Genomic DNA, 16,388 nt, shown 5'->3' with positions numbered 1-16,388 from the left:
GGTGGATCATGAGGTCAAGAGATCGAGACCATCCTGGTCAACATGGTGAAACCCCATCTCTACTAAAAATACAAAAAATTAGCTGGGCATGGTGGCGCGTGCCTGTAGTCCCAGCTGCTCGGGAAGCTGAGGCAGGAGAATTGCCTGAACCCAGGAGGCGGAGGTTGCGGTGAGCCGAGATCACGCCGTTGTACTCCAGCCTGGGTAACAAGAGCGAAACTCCGAAAAAAAAAAAAAAAAAAAACCAAAAAAAAAACAAGGGAATAGTATGGGTCACATGAGCCAATAAATGATAGAATGTGGAATGAGATTGCTAAGAAAACATTGCCTCTAGAAGATGTAAAATATCCTACTAATGGTTGTAGATGTGTTGCCTCATTATAGTAACCACAATTTTTATTATGAAAAATATACTGTATTGTGCCAACTACTGCCCTTACTGCAAGGGACCTATGAATAGGTCAAGATAGCAATTTTTGAAACTACGTTTTTTGGCACCATAACATCAGGTTAGGCAGTCTGGGATAGTGGTTAAGCACATAAGCTCTGAGTTTAAATCCCAAGTATTGTGCTTACTGGGCATGTAACTGAACCTCTTAATGTTTTGTTTTTTCATTTATTAAATAGGGATGATGATGATGAAATTATAGCATAGACCTATAGGAATGTGTGTATGTATGTATGTGTATGTGCATGTGTATTCTGAATACATATATATATGCACATATATGTAGGAATATATAATGATAATGATTAAGTATATAAGTCATTTAGCATAGTATGTGCTTTATAAGTGTTAGCCGTTATTATTCATATCTACTTGATCCTGATTTATTTTAATGTATTAGTTACTACTTGGCACAAAACTTCAAAATATACTCAGAAGTACTAGAGACTTATTAACTAGTGTTTTTATTGATTTATTTTTTAAAAAATAAATGTTGAATTTGAATTAAAATATAGCGTAATAGAACTCTTGTCAATTCTATAAATTGGATATCTGTGTAAATTTTGTTTGATAATATTTGCTCCTTATTAAATAAATAAAAGTCTAGCGTTGCTTGGCTAAGCCATAAAAAGCCACAGAAAGGCTGACACAGGAGTCCCTAACTCTACAGAGGGTGTATTGGTCAAATATGTCTCTTTTCTTTCTGAGAATCTCTATAGACCTCTGACTTGACTCAGTTTGCATGTGTACTCATAACTGCAGTTATTCCTGACACTGATTTTGGAATCCCAAGGGATTTGTTTTTTCTAAGAAGGGATAGGGAGATTAAGAAGGTTACATCATGACAAAGTGGTTATTCTAAATTACTCATTTCTAATTAGAGATGAACTCAGGTATTTGAACTGACCTCTCAAAAGATAGAATCATGACACATGCTTTCTTAGCCAGAAGGTCAGTTCAGAGCTCCTTCAAGCAGTGGATGGATGACCTCCTTTCCCTTTTCTGGTAGATTATCTTCACGAAGAAACATGAAAAAAACTGTTAGCTCATGTAGTAGATATGTTGGCATTGATATTTGTCTCTTTTGTACCATCAGCTGAAAAATTCTGCTGGGATTCTCTTTGATTTAGGGTGGTTTTATTTATTCAGGGAAAAATATTATATGGATTAGGCTATAGTATTAGGAAAAGATACATTGGTATTATTTGTGGAGCTTTAAATTACTGAGTTGGTCAATCAACATTGGGTAGATAGTGAGTAACTGCCAAGAGATTGTGAGTGTTGGTCTTGTCTTGCTGTTTCACATTATGTAAGTTCATATTTCAAGTCCTTAGATAATTGGACCCCAAATTATGGCCTGCAGATTGACTTGACCACTCCACATAATTTACAGGTGCTTCTACTCTAGAGTTTCTGGAGAAGCCTGCATGTCTCATTTATGGATTTGTGATCCAGCATAAATTTTAAACCTTGTCTTGGGAGTGATATAATGTGTGTTTCTCTGGTGTTAACTCTGAGAACACGGTGTGAACATAATGAATGCAGGGCCCAAGTTTATGGCAGAATTTTCAACAATAATAGAACTCAAAAGAATATAATGACTGCATATTTTCCCACTGTTTGTTGAGAATTTAGAAAATTCAAGACTTGCCTCAGGATTTCAGTAATTGTGCTAGTTACGTGATGATGGCAACCTTAGTAAAGAAACACATGACTAATTAAAAAGCAATGTGGTTCCGACTGTCTAGACAGTGGGTGAAGATGTTTAATTTTGTGCTTTTAAACAACAACTAACAGGACCTTTTAATATGTTTAAGAGATTAAAGATTATTCTAGTTTCGATAAGTGGGAAAAGATACAAATAAAAAGACCCTCCAAATCCCCTAAATACCAAAAACAAAAAAAGGAAGCTATTGAGGGATATATGGTAGTTCATTCATCATGAGAATAAGCCTGCGTAATTGGACAAAACAGCAGAAATTGCTCCTTTAATGATGGAGTATTGTAGAATTAATAAATTATCTTATTGTAGTATAAGACATTATTTAAAAATTTTACCTTATGACATTTTTATAGTTTCTCAAAAACATTAGAAAATAAGATGTTTAAATTATTTTTGAAATTGTGACATAAAGATTTGTTATTCTGTTAAACACTCTAGAAAAATGAAATTAACATGTAAAGACGTGCTTCTGTTAGAACCAAATTCAAATTATTTAAAAAAAAATAAAAATTTTTGCTCCTGGTAAGATATTTGACCATTTGGAAGGAGGAACCTAATTTAATTTTTAAAAACAAAATGAGTTCAAGAAAAAATTAAAGTGACAGCACAAATGTGCATTTGGGTTATACTTACTCATTGATTCCAACTTTTGTTTTTGATCTTAATCTTAGAGGAATTTGTGATGTCACTTATGGAAGTGGCTCTCACGATCTTTGCAGTTTTCATTTCCTGGTCACTCTGAACCTGCTGTACCAGAAAGCTGAAGATCAAAGGGCAATTTGTTTTTTTGTGTATAAACAGGAGTTGCTGAAGCGGACTCCACGGAAACACCGTGACTACGCAGCAGTGATGGAAGCTCTCCAAGCCATGAAAGCTGTCTGTTCCAACATAAATGAGGCCAAGAGACAGATGGAGAAGTTAGAAGTGTTAGAGGAATGGCAGTCTCACATTGAAGGCTGGGAGGTACATCCACTTTGCTCAACAATCAAGCTTAAGATAGTTTCATGTTGCAGGTCATGTGAAGAATTACTGGCATTGGATGGAACCATAAATGGTCATTTTCTTACGTGTTACTTGAGGACTATAGTCAATTCTGAAAAGTGCTCACTTTCATCATTATTTTAAAATATGTTTAAGGTGGTAGTTAATTGGCTTAACCTTGACCCAAGAAGTTTGTGATGGAGCCAGTATACACTATGTATGCTATAAGCTTTAGTATTTTGGCTTTATGCATCATGATGATCCTGTTCCTCTCTTAACTTTGGCCATTAAGTACATAGCCTGGATTCTGGGAGAGTGAAAAAGGGAAGGAAAGTTCAGTAGGTGTGCTGTGGTATTACTTTCAGAGTCTAGGTGTTTGATGCTGAATTTCATTTTAAGTTCAATTAACCTCTTTGTTTTGATTTCTTCATTTATAAAATGAAGGAACTGGCTATGATCTTATTTTTAAGGTTTATTCAATATGAAAACTGTTATGGCTTCCTGAGTCATGAAGGAAATATTTTTTATGCCAAAAAAAAAACAAATGAGTATGGTTTGCAATCTATAAAATGTTTTCAGGTAATGGTAACTTTGATTCCCAGGTATTTCATGGGGTTGCAGTTCTATGTTACTTTAACACTATGCAAAGAATGAACTAAAATTCTGCTATTACATTACCTTAATTTAAATGAGTATAAGCTTTGGACTGGGTTAAATTTTTTCTTGTTATAAAGTAAGCAAGATAATTTTTAAGTGTAGGAAAGATTGAAAATGCTCCTAGCCAAATACTGAATCACAAAAACCAAGTGGATTGCTTTTGTCTTTAAGGCTTTAGGTGAATTTGTTTCTTATGTTCAATATGTTAGTTTTCATTCAGACCTAAAATTATATCCACCCAAATATGCAAAGAAACCTCAAACATTGACCTTAATGAATTCTCCCATTTGTCCATTCTCTCCTATGAATCTTTTAAAATGCTAACTGGGGTTGACCTCGCTGCTTCTTTGCCTAACTTTCTATTTCAAGGATCCACAGTGCCCTTGCATTCAGCATGAATGCTGCCTCTTTCAGTTGGCTAAATTGGTTGTGTGTTTTACAGTTGATTCATGATGATAATTTCTTTCCTGGGGAGCTGTTGTCCTGCTGTGATGAGAAAAATGGACTCAAGTTTGCTTTTGGAGTTCTGTTGTCACTCAAACACTGGAAGAAAAACCAAACTTGCTTTAAATTGCAGAATTTGTCAGTGAAATGTGCTAGGCCTTTTAATACAACAAAAACTTTAGAGACCTTTTTCGGCACTCTAAGGAAATGGAATCTGTCATAATTTTGTTTCATTCTGGTGTATATCCTAAAAATTGAGTCTACTGCAGAAATGAAAGATTCCTTAAAAGTTATTGATATTGTTTACACAGTATACACCAGTAACTCAAAGGAAGAATGAATGTAGGTGGAACTATGTCATATGTAACCCACAACAGAGGGTGCCTGACTTCACCAGCTTTCGTGGTTTTACAACATTCTGAGTGCAAGAGAAAATGGGGATGGAGTTAAGGAATTCTGTGGTGTATTCAGAGAAATTAGAGAGGAATGTTGCCACCTCTCATAGGTGTATAAGAACTCATAGAAGTTAAATAGCTCTCATTTTTAAACTCTGCAGTCAGAGTTCCAGGAGGCACAGGGGAGATAATATAAAAGCTGGGTTCCAAGAAAGTGGGTTCCAAGAAGTGGCAACATAAATTCTACTTGAGTAGGGTTTGACAATGATTGAGAAAGACAGCCATACAGAGGTTGGGAGTTTTGGGACTTTGAGGGAATGTAGTTTGGAGCAGGGCCCAGTCAGTGGGTTGGCAATTTGTGATAAGAACTCCATTGCCCATCCCAGTTTACCACCCCATTGAGGGGGGAACTTGGTTGTCAGGCCTGGTCCCTGCTGGGGAGTTTAGGAGAAATTGCTGGTCTGGTCGGACTCTCTGTAAGGACAGAGGCTGAATTCAGGCCTTGGGAGGAAGCAGTAATGAGCTAAAGAGCTGTCTTTGACTTGCTGATGCAAGCTCAATCTTGCTCAATCTGCAGAAGCTTTGTGTATCTGTGGAGAGGCAGCCTTAGGGTTAGGACAGGGAGAAGTTCAGCTGTAGGGTGGCATGACAGTCATGGAATGCTGAGTTCCCTGAGGAGTTTCTAAGTTTGGGAGCCTTCCATTCATGCTAGGAGACAGCTCCCTCTCCACTTCCTTCCACATGCTCCTGCAGACCACCTTCAGGACCTCCTTAGGGAGAACACTGTTTCTTCAGTAACTACAATTCTATTTGATGGGATCCAAGTCTTATACACCATTAATTTTTATTGTTTCCATTATAGGTGGATTATTCTCTCACCTAATTATCTGGGGACCTGATAATTTACTGTTAATCAAATGGAAGCTTTTATTTAAACAATAAAATCTCATAGGCACAATGTGCCTATCTAGTATTTTGTGCTGCTAAATTATTTACATTCCTGAATGTTGAATTTAGGTAAACAAGCAATTGAAATTTATTGTTGGCAAATCATATGACAGTGAGAAAAGCATGGCTTTTGATGAGTTGGTTTTTAGTCTGGATTCTAACGCTTTGTTTTGGTATGATACATCATACCTCTCCTATATGGAGAGTGGATTATTGCAGAAGTCAAATGAAATAAAAGTGCTTTGCACATGGTAAAATGCTATGCAAATATGAGGTAGTATTTTAAAGCTTTAAAAAATTCTCATTTGTCTAATATATGTACCTGTCTACTGCAGGTATTATGTTACTTAGGGTTATATGGTTCTAAGCAATAGAACCTAAAAGAAAAATTAATTTAAAAGATTGGGTAGCTTGCAGAGTCAATAAAAGCTACAGTGTCAAACCTGAGAAGGTTGTCTAAGCAGCTGAAACTATTTGACAGTCTCATCCATGCCCTAGCTAAAATGAACAGGCTCTAATAATTTTTTCCATCTTTGTATGACTACACTCAAGACTGAAGATCAAAATCTAAAATTCAACTAATGTCGCTTGGGTAAATTTGCTGAGGGAAGGGCAGAGGTTCTTGACTGCCAGTCATTCAATTTCTTTTTGGGGAATTACTGATTCTCCATTGTATGCATTATAATCACATACAATGCATTATCATCATCTCCACAGTTTGCTGAGATGCTATACTTCCCATTGAACAGATTTAATAAATGAAGGCTATTTCCTGGGTTCTTTTACCTAACAGGTGACAACATTTAGATCTGAAAATAGGCAGCTTGATTCTAAAGCTTATATTCCTTACCACATGATATTATATCCACTCAGATACAAATTTGGCAAATTCTTTGGATTAAGTTTGTTTTCCTGCTTACCTTTTAAAAGTAAGTTAATTATTGAAATCAGGTTTTGGTCAGCATTTATGTAGTAATTGCCACCACAGAAAATCTATAGCGTATGTTTTAATTGTTCATTTTTGAAGTTATGCCTTTTATTAGTGTAATTTGTTATATCTCAGTCATATATCTTATCCAACATTCAGAACATTCTACAAGATAGTCTGCTGAAGGTAATTGTGGGGCAGTGATTAATATGCCTTGGAAGGGAAGTTTATTAGCTGTTTAATCAGAATCACTGGTTCATTTCATAGAACAGGACCATTCTCTGTGTGTTGGTTGATTAATGATGTTGTAATGATAACTGTAGCCTTTGGAGCTATACGGACATATTTTGACAAGGGAGTATCAATAAACATTACATTGTCAACAGTTCAGCTTTAAGGTCTTGATATGCCTGTTTGGAATTGATCTCTTAAATATGGAAAAACGATTATGCTAATAGCTAAGAGAAGAAATTATTAATATATGAAAGCATTGGGATAAATGAGATTCAAAATAAAGATTGTGTTTTAGAAAGTTAAGAGAAGCAGAAATAAATTAGACACTTCTTTATTACCTTTTTACATGGAAAAATACAGCGCTACAGGACCATTTAAAAATTACCTCTTGTCGGTTTTGGAATCTGTTAGCTGCTTCCATTTGATTGAGTTTCTGCCTGACAGTGTATTGACTTCAAGTCATGTTTCTTGTTATTTCATAGATGTGAGTCTTCCAGATATTAGTGCTGGGACTTTTTTCCTTTTGTCCTCTATACAAGGTGATTTGGCAGATACAAATTCATCTTCTACCTTGAGATAGAATTGATTTATATAGATAGTCTTTGTTATTTGAGGATAAGTGGTTCTGGAAAAAGACCACTGAAAATGAATCCACTTAAAGAGGCACAAAATTTCAATTAAGTGGGAGGTGGGGAAGGTTTGATGCGACTTTATCTTTGGAAAAATGAAAATTTATATTATTTCTTTTATATGTCACAGAAATCAGGTTATAATTTTAGTTAATAGTTTTAACCTTAAAAAGAGTGAATCAAATGCTGAGTCTTTTTTTCGGGGGAATCAAACATTTTATGATAAAACAATATAATATTCTTTATTTTATGTTTGTTTTCATAGTATTTTTTAAAAAACTTATCTTCGTAAGAATGTTCAAATGCTTCATCAATTTTTTTCAAGAGACTCCTTTGATATCAAAACTATTCTCTTACAAAGCACCATCTAGTTGTCGCTCTTGTCAATTTTCTTTTCTTCCACAGTGAATGGATCTAGCCCTGTTAGATCTTTGTCTGCTGATGCATTGTATATGAGTGGGGACATTTCAAGGCCTCCTGTCATCTTTCATCTTTTCCAAGACTGTAGTTTCTCTCCACAGATTCCAACATATCTGTGGTTAAACAGTTGTTAATGATTTTTGCCTGCCATTATCATAGAGATAATGCACAGATTAAATCATGGGAAATCAAAGGCACAGTGGGCATTCTTTATAGTCTAAAAGATAAATGCAGTGTAAAGGAAAATGCTGTAAGCTGCTGTGTTAGAATGATATTTTTAGACAAACCTGCACATTTTGACATAGAATCCTTTAGTGCATTAACAATTTTCAGGGAATTATTTGATTACTCATGGAAGATGTTTCATGCCATGATGATATATTACTGTGGTAGAAGATGGTGAAAGGTGATATTGCACTAATTCTTGAAGCTTGCTTTAAGTGTTAAAGGTGCATCATCTCAGTGACAGAGACATCTAAGTCAGATTAAGTAAAACACAATCTGACCGATGTTGTGCGTATATTGTGAGATATACTTTGCAGCATAATCATAAATTCTAGAAGCTGTCGATGGTTGTGCTTGTCCTTGTTTTCTGAAAATGTGATTAATAATTGTCTAAACTGATGATTTAAGTTGTTTGTAAAAAGAAGTGTTGACCTTATAGAGGTCAGTTAATTTTACTCTGTTTTTTGATCAATCAGGAGTAAGAAGCTGATGGGCACTTATAATAATGCCTTAGATAGAATAGATCTACCTATGTCAAGCAAGGGACTTGAGAGTTTCTTATATCCTTTTGGACTGGGTGATTCAAAAAGTCAAACTAAAGTACAAGATGGAGGAAAAAGACCTAGTAGTTTGATTGATTGTAGTGGCACTTTGAATCAGTTGTAAGATAAGGATGCCATTATAGTTAGCTCAGTTTTATATAAAATACTCCTTGCATTTATTAAGAAAGGCAATTATCAACAAGTCAGGAAATGCATTGTTAAGAATGTGTCTACTGATATCTGTATGTGTTAATTTGAGATACTCGGGAGATTTACTTAATGTGAAAATTAAGATAATATCTGCAGTAACACTTTCATAATGTAAAAATTTATCATCTGGGGTTGGTTTATATGGGTCATCATAAGAAATGGTCTAAGGGAGGGCTATTCTGTACATTTTGTGAAATTGCTGTAAATTCAAACCACTTTGCTTAATGAACACATGACAAAGTACATGAAATTCTGTAACTTTTTTTTTGTTTTTTTTTGCCAAATCATTTGCATATCCACTTTCAGGATGAAAAGAAATAATAAAGGAAAATGTCTAAAATTTACAATATGAAGAGAATCAAATTAATACAAAAAACTATTAATTAATTCCTCATTTTGGAGTTTGAGTTGTCATTGTAGGTATGAGTTGTCATTTTAAATTTTTATGATTGACCAGAGAAACTATTATAGTGATTATCATAGAAATATGAAATTAAAAATTAATGTTTTAAATGTTAAATATCAAACATTAAAAATAGAAAATTGAGTTAAAGAAAAATTAGAAATTTACTCCAGATTTAAAGAATCTAAATATTGTTGAAACTGAAAGTCTCTTGCAGAGCATGCATATAGATTTTTATGGAAAATGTCCTTTTTCTTTTTTGTTTTGTTCCAACTCAGTACATTATTTATGATAGATTAGGTTGTAGAAACAAATGGCCTATAATATTTATAATGGCTCACAATAGGCCTATCTATGCATCTCCCACCATAGTCTGATGCTCGTGCCCTACTGGGGGGCAGTTTTCCTGTGTTGAAGATTCAGGGGCCCGAGCTCCTTCCCTCTTGTGTCTCCTCTTCATTTCTAATGGCCAGTGTTTGTGTTAAGAATCTCTTTTGTCACTAGTCATATAATTTTGATGGGCATGCTAGAAACACTTATTTAATAAGTGAGTGTGCCTTTACCAACTTTTAATAAATAGGATAAAAGGCTCTATGTAAAGTTACTCCCTTTAAATAATTTTTAAAATTTCCTTTCTCCATATCTGGGGGTGGACATATAAATTGAGACCTGTTAAAAATTTAGACAATTTCACGTACTTTGTGTCTGTGGGGCCCCTTTTTCCCACATACTGGGGAAAAAGAGAAAAAAGAGAAATTCGAATTATGAACATTATGGATGAATTTGAAGTAACCTTTCAAAATGACATAGGTAACATGTATTCTAGATGCTTGTGTATGTGCATATACACAACACATCTGGAAGGAGACACGGAATCTCTTAACAATGGTTCTGCCTGCTCAGACTCACCAGGGCAAAACTGGGAGGAAAAGGGGCCCTCCACTCAGTGCATAACTATCTCTGCTGTTTGAACTTTAGCCTGTGTGTAGATTGCTTCTTCAAATCAAAACGACCGTAATTGTAAGTAGAAAAATAATTATATGCGGAAGTTTCAACCAAGTAAACAGACATTAATTGCATTTCTCCTGACTTAGGGGTCCAACATCACTGACACCTGCACTGAAATGCTGATGTGTGGAGTCTTACTGAAAATTTCTTCTGGAAATATTCAAGAACGAGTGTTTTTCCTTTTTGATAACCTTTTGGTGTACTGCAAAAGAAAACACAGGTAAGATCCTAAGCACGTCACACTTCTGAAGTTGTTTATCCAGTTCACAGTTTCTACCTTCTCTCTGTGCTTCCCAGAACCCATCATCCATCAGTGTATTTTTTCACATATGTTCAGCCTGCTCTCTGATTGTTTGCTTCACCTTCTTTTAAAATCTAACTGAAATGTCACTGTCATCTGATGATGCTGGGTCCTCAGAGCCCTCTTGTGGAGAGGTGCAATTTGTTCCTAACCCACGTATCTCAGGCCCTGGAGAAGAGGCTGGTGTGTCTTACTTGATGCCTAATCCTGTTTCCCAATCATTTCCCGCTCTTCCTTCAAGATCCTAGCACATGTGAAGTTCATGCCATGGGTCTTCCCCCCACACTGCCTTTCCCTCCTCTCTCCTTTATATAACACATAATATCTCACTATCACATGTAAATTTAGCTATTTCGCTAGCTCTTGCACCATTTTTTTTCTGCCCTACTCCTGTTGCCATTTTGGGGCGTTTAAAACTCACATGGATGATTTATCCAGAATTTTTTTTACCTGAAAGCCCACTGTCTCTTCACTTGCAATGAGCCTTTCTGCCATTACACCTGAGTCACCTGTTCTAGCGCCATACTTTTACCTTGTCAATACCAAGAGCCATAAAAATGAAATCTCCATTTTAAGCATCCCACTCTGAATATCAGCCCCCATCCTCCTAGCTTTCTTCCTCTGGTATTCTCACTCCAGCTATTCTGACTCCAATATTGTCAAAGATCCCCAATCTCAAAATTTAAAAGTCCTTTATCTTGTGTCACACTGTCGCCCTTCATAGCAGACTTTCTTGCAGGAGTTTTATGTTGTCACTTTTTCTACTTTCTCACTTGTTATTCTGGCATGAACAACATTCAGCAAGGTCTTCGTTCATGCTCCTCCACTGAGCTACTCCCATCAGAATGGCCATAGACTGCTGGGCTTCTTACTCACGTGGTTACTTCTCTGCTCTTTAAGGTTTTGCTTGTTTTTGTAGCAGCATGTAACTTAGCTGAGCAATCCTACCTTCCCCAAACACTCTTCTCTTTAATGTTATTACACCCCATTCTCTTGGCTGGATATTGGAGTGCTATAATAGGGCCCTGAATTTGACTCCTTTTCCCTCTTCATATTCATAGACTCTTCCCAGCTAATTTTATCCAATACCATCACTCATGTCCCACATCTGTGTCAGTTGCTCTCAAATCTCCATCCTTAGCCCAACAATCTAGACTCCTACATCCTGACTGCTGTGATGCCCATGAGTAGCCTCAACCATAACATGGAAGAAATGGGATTCCCCTTTCTAAAGTCACTCCTCTCCCAGCTTTCCCTTTCTGTTGGTTTTCTCAATTCCAAAAATTATGAGTTAGCCTTGGTTCCTATTTTTCCCTCAACATCCCACATCCAATTAATTAGAAAATCTTCCTGAATCTGCATTGAAAACATACATGCATCTCTCCACATCTCTCCATCTTCATCACTACTCTGCTCCAGGCCACCAGGATCCCCTTTGGTGACAACAGTTTCTCCTAACTGATGCACCATATCTTCTCTTACACCTCCACAATTTATGCTCTCCACAGAAACCAGAGCACCTTTTATAAAACAAATCAGATCATGTTGTCACCTTGCTCAAAGTCTTCATTGGCTTCCTAGAATAAAGTTTTTGTTTGTTTGTTTGTTGTTGTTGTTGTTGTTTTTTTTTTTGAGACAGGATCTCGCTTTGTTGCCCAGGCAGGATAGAGTGCAATGGCATGATCATAGCTTACTACAACCTTGAAATTCTGGGCTCAAGCAATTCTCCTGCCTCAGGCTCCCAATTAGTTGGGACTAAAGGCTCATGCCACCATACCCAGATAATTTTATTTGTTTTTCAATAGAGGCAAGGTCTCACTGTGTTGCCCAGGCTGATCTCAAACTCCTGGCCACAAGCAGTCCTCCCATCTCAGCCTCCCAAGGTGCTGGGACTACAGGCGTGAGCCACTGCACTTGGCCCCACCTAGAATAAAATTCATACTCCTTACCCTAGTTTACAAAATTCTGCCTCGTCCAGCTCCTGCCTGCTTCTGACATCATCACATCCCACTTCTCCAAGCACAACACCTCCCCTCTTTGTTAGCCTTCTCTTTCTCCTGTTCCTTTTTGTGCCGCATATGCTCCCTTTTTAGGGCCTTTGCACTGGCTGCTTCTCTTCTCAGTGTGCCCTGTCCTTTGAGTTTTCCATGGCCAGATTCTTCATGGCTTTCAGATCTCACTTAAAAATCATTCCCTCAGAAATGTCTTCCCTGACCATCCCAGGGTCAGGGAAGACACTGATGCAGCCTCCCAGTCACTGTCAATTATCTGGAAAGTGCTTGTCACTTGCTATTTCTTTCATTATTCATTTGTTTGTTTCCTGCCACCTTTACTAGATTATAGACTGCAAGGTCCATGAGAACAGGGGCCTTATTGCTCTTTCAATGCTATTTCCCTGGAAATTGGAACAGGCCTGTGGTCAACAGCTGAGAAATACAGAATCAATGAATGAGTGAATGAAACGCAAACTAGTCTGCTATAGAGCTTAGCCATCATTAGTGTAAATAATTTTTGTATTGTTATTGATATAATGCTATTTGTTTTAAAGCATGAATATACTTTTTTCTTGAGAATGTTCATATTTTATGGGATGTTTTCTTGAACGCTTGGGAAATTTTTTTACTTGTTGATTAAGCAAAATAGTAGAGTGACATTTAATTGAGAAGTTTCCTGTGCCTTTACATGCTTCACCCTAACTATATATAGGACACATTTGTTTTAGCGAAATGGTACCAATAGGCTTCATTCAATTTAAAGGTAAAGCAGTAGTTGAAAGCACAGGATTTTAAGTGACTGTTTATTCCAGGTTTAGAATTTGGACAACTATAGTCAAATATTTTCTGTTAGAGTGAGAATTAGAGATGCAAAACCGACTAATTTATAAGATAGACTTAAGGGAGAATTTCTTCATCTTGTATATTGAGTTTTCCTAAATCAGTTATCAAGATGCCCAGAGCAAGTTAGCAAACATTTGGCAACTATCCTGATGATAGATGGTAATTCTGCTACATGGATTGTAGTGTTAGAATTCTCCAGTAAGAGATGTTAATTCAAAAATGCAATTATATAAGCTGAGAAAATATAGGAATGCAACATGTATCTTCATGAGGGGGAACAGATTAGGATTAAAGCCAAAAAATAATTAAATTGTTGACATCTCTATCCTAATGAGTTTTTTAAAATTTCTTTTTACCACATGTGAAAATGAATCTTTTATTATGCTCTTCTAAGTTCTCTGTGTTTGACAGCGAGATTGAGATTAATAGAAATAATGTTTTGGAAGATGTAGGAGAGGCTGTTATTTTACTTGTGTGTTATTCCTTAAGAAACTGTAATGTGAATCAAGGTGTTTTAGTGCAGTTATTAAAGGCCTCCATTTGAGAATGAAATCTTTTTTCATTAAAATTAATCTCATCTTTATCTATGCCTGCCATAAAGACCAATCTTCTGCAAAATTAACATTAGTGGACAAATCATGATATTATATGATCGTATGACTGGAATTGCTAACTACATTAAACACAGGAAATGTTTAACAAAATTAAAATCCAGCTATTTAGCAAATGCCTCTAATGAATGTACTATGTAGACCAAGTACTACATAATGGTTAGAGATGGAAATAACAAAATAGTTCAACATGTCCATTCTCTTCCAGGACTGGAGAAGTTGTTTAAATAAACCATCTGTTCCCTTCACGTAGAATACTTCATTCCCTTATGAACTTCACCTCATCATATACTTTCTAAGATGTAGAGATCTTTCAGAAAATATGAGTAAATGAAACCTTTTCCAAACTTCCATAATGCTGTAATTATATGAACTAGGGACCTGATGAATTTAATTCTCGAATTACATTCTTTAAATAATGAAGTGCTAGCTTAGGCATCCTAGCTCTGGATATTTTTAATATTATTAATCTCAGGAGAAACTAGTTTTTTTAAAAATGTATGATGTAGTATTTGATACACATAACATGGTATTGCTTAGTTTTGATTGTTTATGAGTTTTAAAAAAGCAGTATCATAGTGTTTTTAGTTTTTTGCAATTTATAATTTGTATTCAATATAATTTCTAAAAATATATATCCATTTTGCATGTAGCAAAATTGATTCATTTTACCTGCTGCATAATATTTCCTTAGTTGAATGTGTCACAATTTAATTCCTCATCCTCCTATCGGCTCTAGGGCTCTTGCCACTTCTTCTGCTGTTGTATACATTCTTGTATATGTGTCCTGGTTACCATGACAACACATAATTAGGAATGAAATAATAGAATCAAGACTTTTAAATATGCAATATTATAACATGCAGCATAATTATTTTCAAACCATAGGCTTTTCGGCCTTTAAACTTCAATAGAGCCATTTTCTGAAGAGATCAAAATCTAACTGAGCTAAGTGGTATAGAATTGATCAAACACTTACTGGAATTTCATATTGAGTATTAATATTTGCAACCCAAGAGGAATATACAAAACCCATATAGAGTTCACAGTAACATCATAAAAAATTAATGTGTTGAAAATAGGACTAAGTGATGGATTCTTTTTTTTTTCTTCCTTTTTTTTATTGCATTTTAGGTTTTGGGGTACAGGTGAAGAAGATGCAAGATTGTTGCATAGGTACACACATGGCAGTGTGATTTGATTTCTGCCTTCCTCCCCTTCACCTATATCTGGCATTTCTCCCCATGCTATCTTTCCCCACCTCCCCACTACCCCGTCCCTCCCCTAGTTCCCAACAGACCCCAGTGTGTAGTGCTCCCCATATAATCCATTATTATTTTGCCTGTGACTAAAACTGTTAAGGATATTAAGCCTTTTCAGCATGATTGGTTTTAAGTTAGATGTACCAGCTCACAAGAAATTCTATTTTTCAAGACACCGTGATATTATTTCCCAGCTGGAAATAATACCTGCATATTAGTTACCTGCATATTAGTCTGTTCTGCATTCCTCTCTATATTCAACCTCCTGTGAGGCCAATTTTCGTAGCTACCTGGGCTGAATTTCTAATTTATAGCATTGATTTATGTCTATTAATGAAGAACATTTAGAGGTTGCTTTCAAAATGAACAGGAGGAGTGCAAGGTGATGAAGATCTGGGGCTGACAAACTGTCCAGTCAGACTAATAAATTGATTTGCGTAGTCTTCTTTAGTAGAGATGAAGGACTACTAAGTTTTGATGAGGCTTGAGGACAGCTAAGTCAAGAATATGCAATTTTTTCCAAGGAAGGAGCTCAGAGAGTGTGATAGCACCTGGAGACTTGTCCCTATGCCCACCCTATCCACACCAGGGCAGGTATGAAATATTTTGGGTATTTTAAAAATGAATAAGGCCTTTACGAAGGATTACAAATGTATTAAGTTACCTGTATGGTGATTATATTATAAACATAAGCTATGAGAAATATTTTTATAGCTGGATATCACTGAGTTTAAGAACCTTCAGCACAGCCAATTCTTCAGAGGGATCAAAAATACTAGCTGGGAATTACCAGCTAGTTACTGAAAACTGAGTTATTAAGGTGAAAAAAACTCAAATGAAATTTAAAAATGACCAGTTGTTAGTGTCTGCCAGAGTCTGATTGGGCACCACTAATGTCTTATGTTGAGCGAAAGCACATTCAAATTTCAAGTTAAGGATAGTATACAGGTGGGAGAGTCCTCACTGCATACTATCCTGATACTATCCTTACAGTATACAGATGGGAGAGTCCTCACTGCATACTATTCTTATGCTATCCTTACAGCATACAGGTGGGAGAGTCCTCACTGCATACTATCCTTATGCTATCCTTACAGTATACAGATGGGAGAGTCCTCACTGCATACTATTCTTATGCTATCCTTACAGTATACAGGTGGGAGAGTCCTCACTGCATACTAT

The 16,388-nt window shown here is 36.0% G+C and overlaps 1 protein-coding gene across 1 annotated transcript in view; it reads left to right on the top strand.

The window, feature by feature from the left end:
• PREX2 (phosphatidylinositol-3,4,5-trisphosphate dependent Rac exchange factor 2) overlaps positions 1–16,388 on the top strand; it is a 293,374-nt gene that overhangs the window by 74,220 nt on the left and 202,766 nt on the right. The window contains exons 6-7 of the mRNA XM_017544858.2: positions 2,973–3,134; positions 10,282–10,415. Of these exons, the coding sequence (XP_017400347.1) occupies positions 2,973–3,134; positions 10,282–10,415 (296 nt within the window). The remainder of the gene's footprint in view (positions 1–2,972; positions 3,135–10,281; positions 10,416–16,388) is intronic.

This window comes from Cebus imitator, unplaced genomic scaffold, assembly GCF_001604975.1.
Source record: "Cebus imitator isolate Cc_AM_T3 unplaced genomic scaffold, Cebus_imitator-1.0 Scaffold9, whole genome shotgun sequence".
Taxonomy (NCBI): Eukaryota; Metazoa; Chordata; class Mammalia; order Primates; family Cebidae; genus Cebus; species Cebus imitator.
Note: the sequence above shows the minus strand (reverse complement) of the source record. Positions and strands in the feature narration are given on the sequence as shown.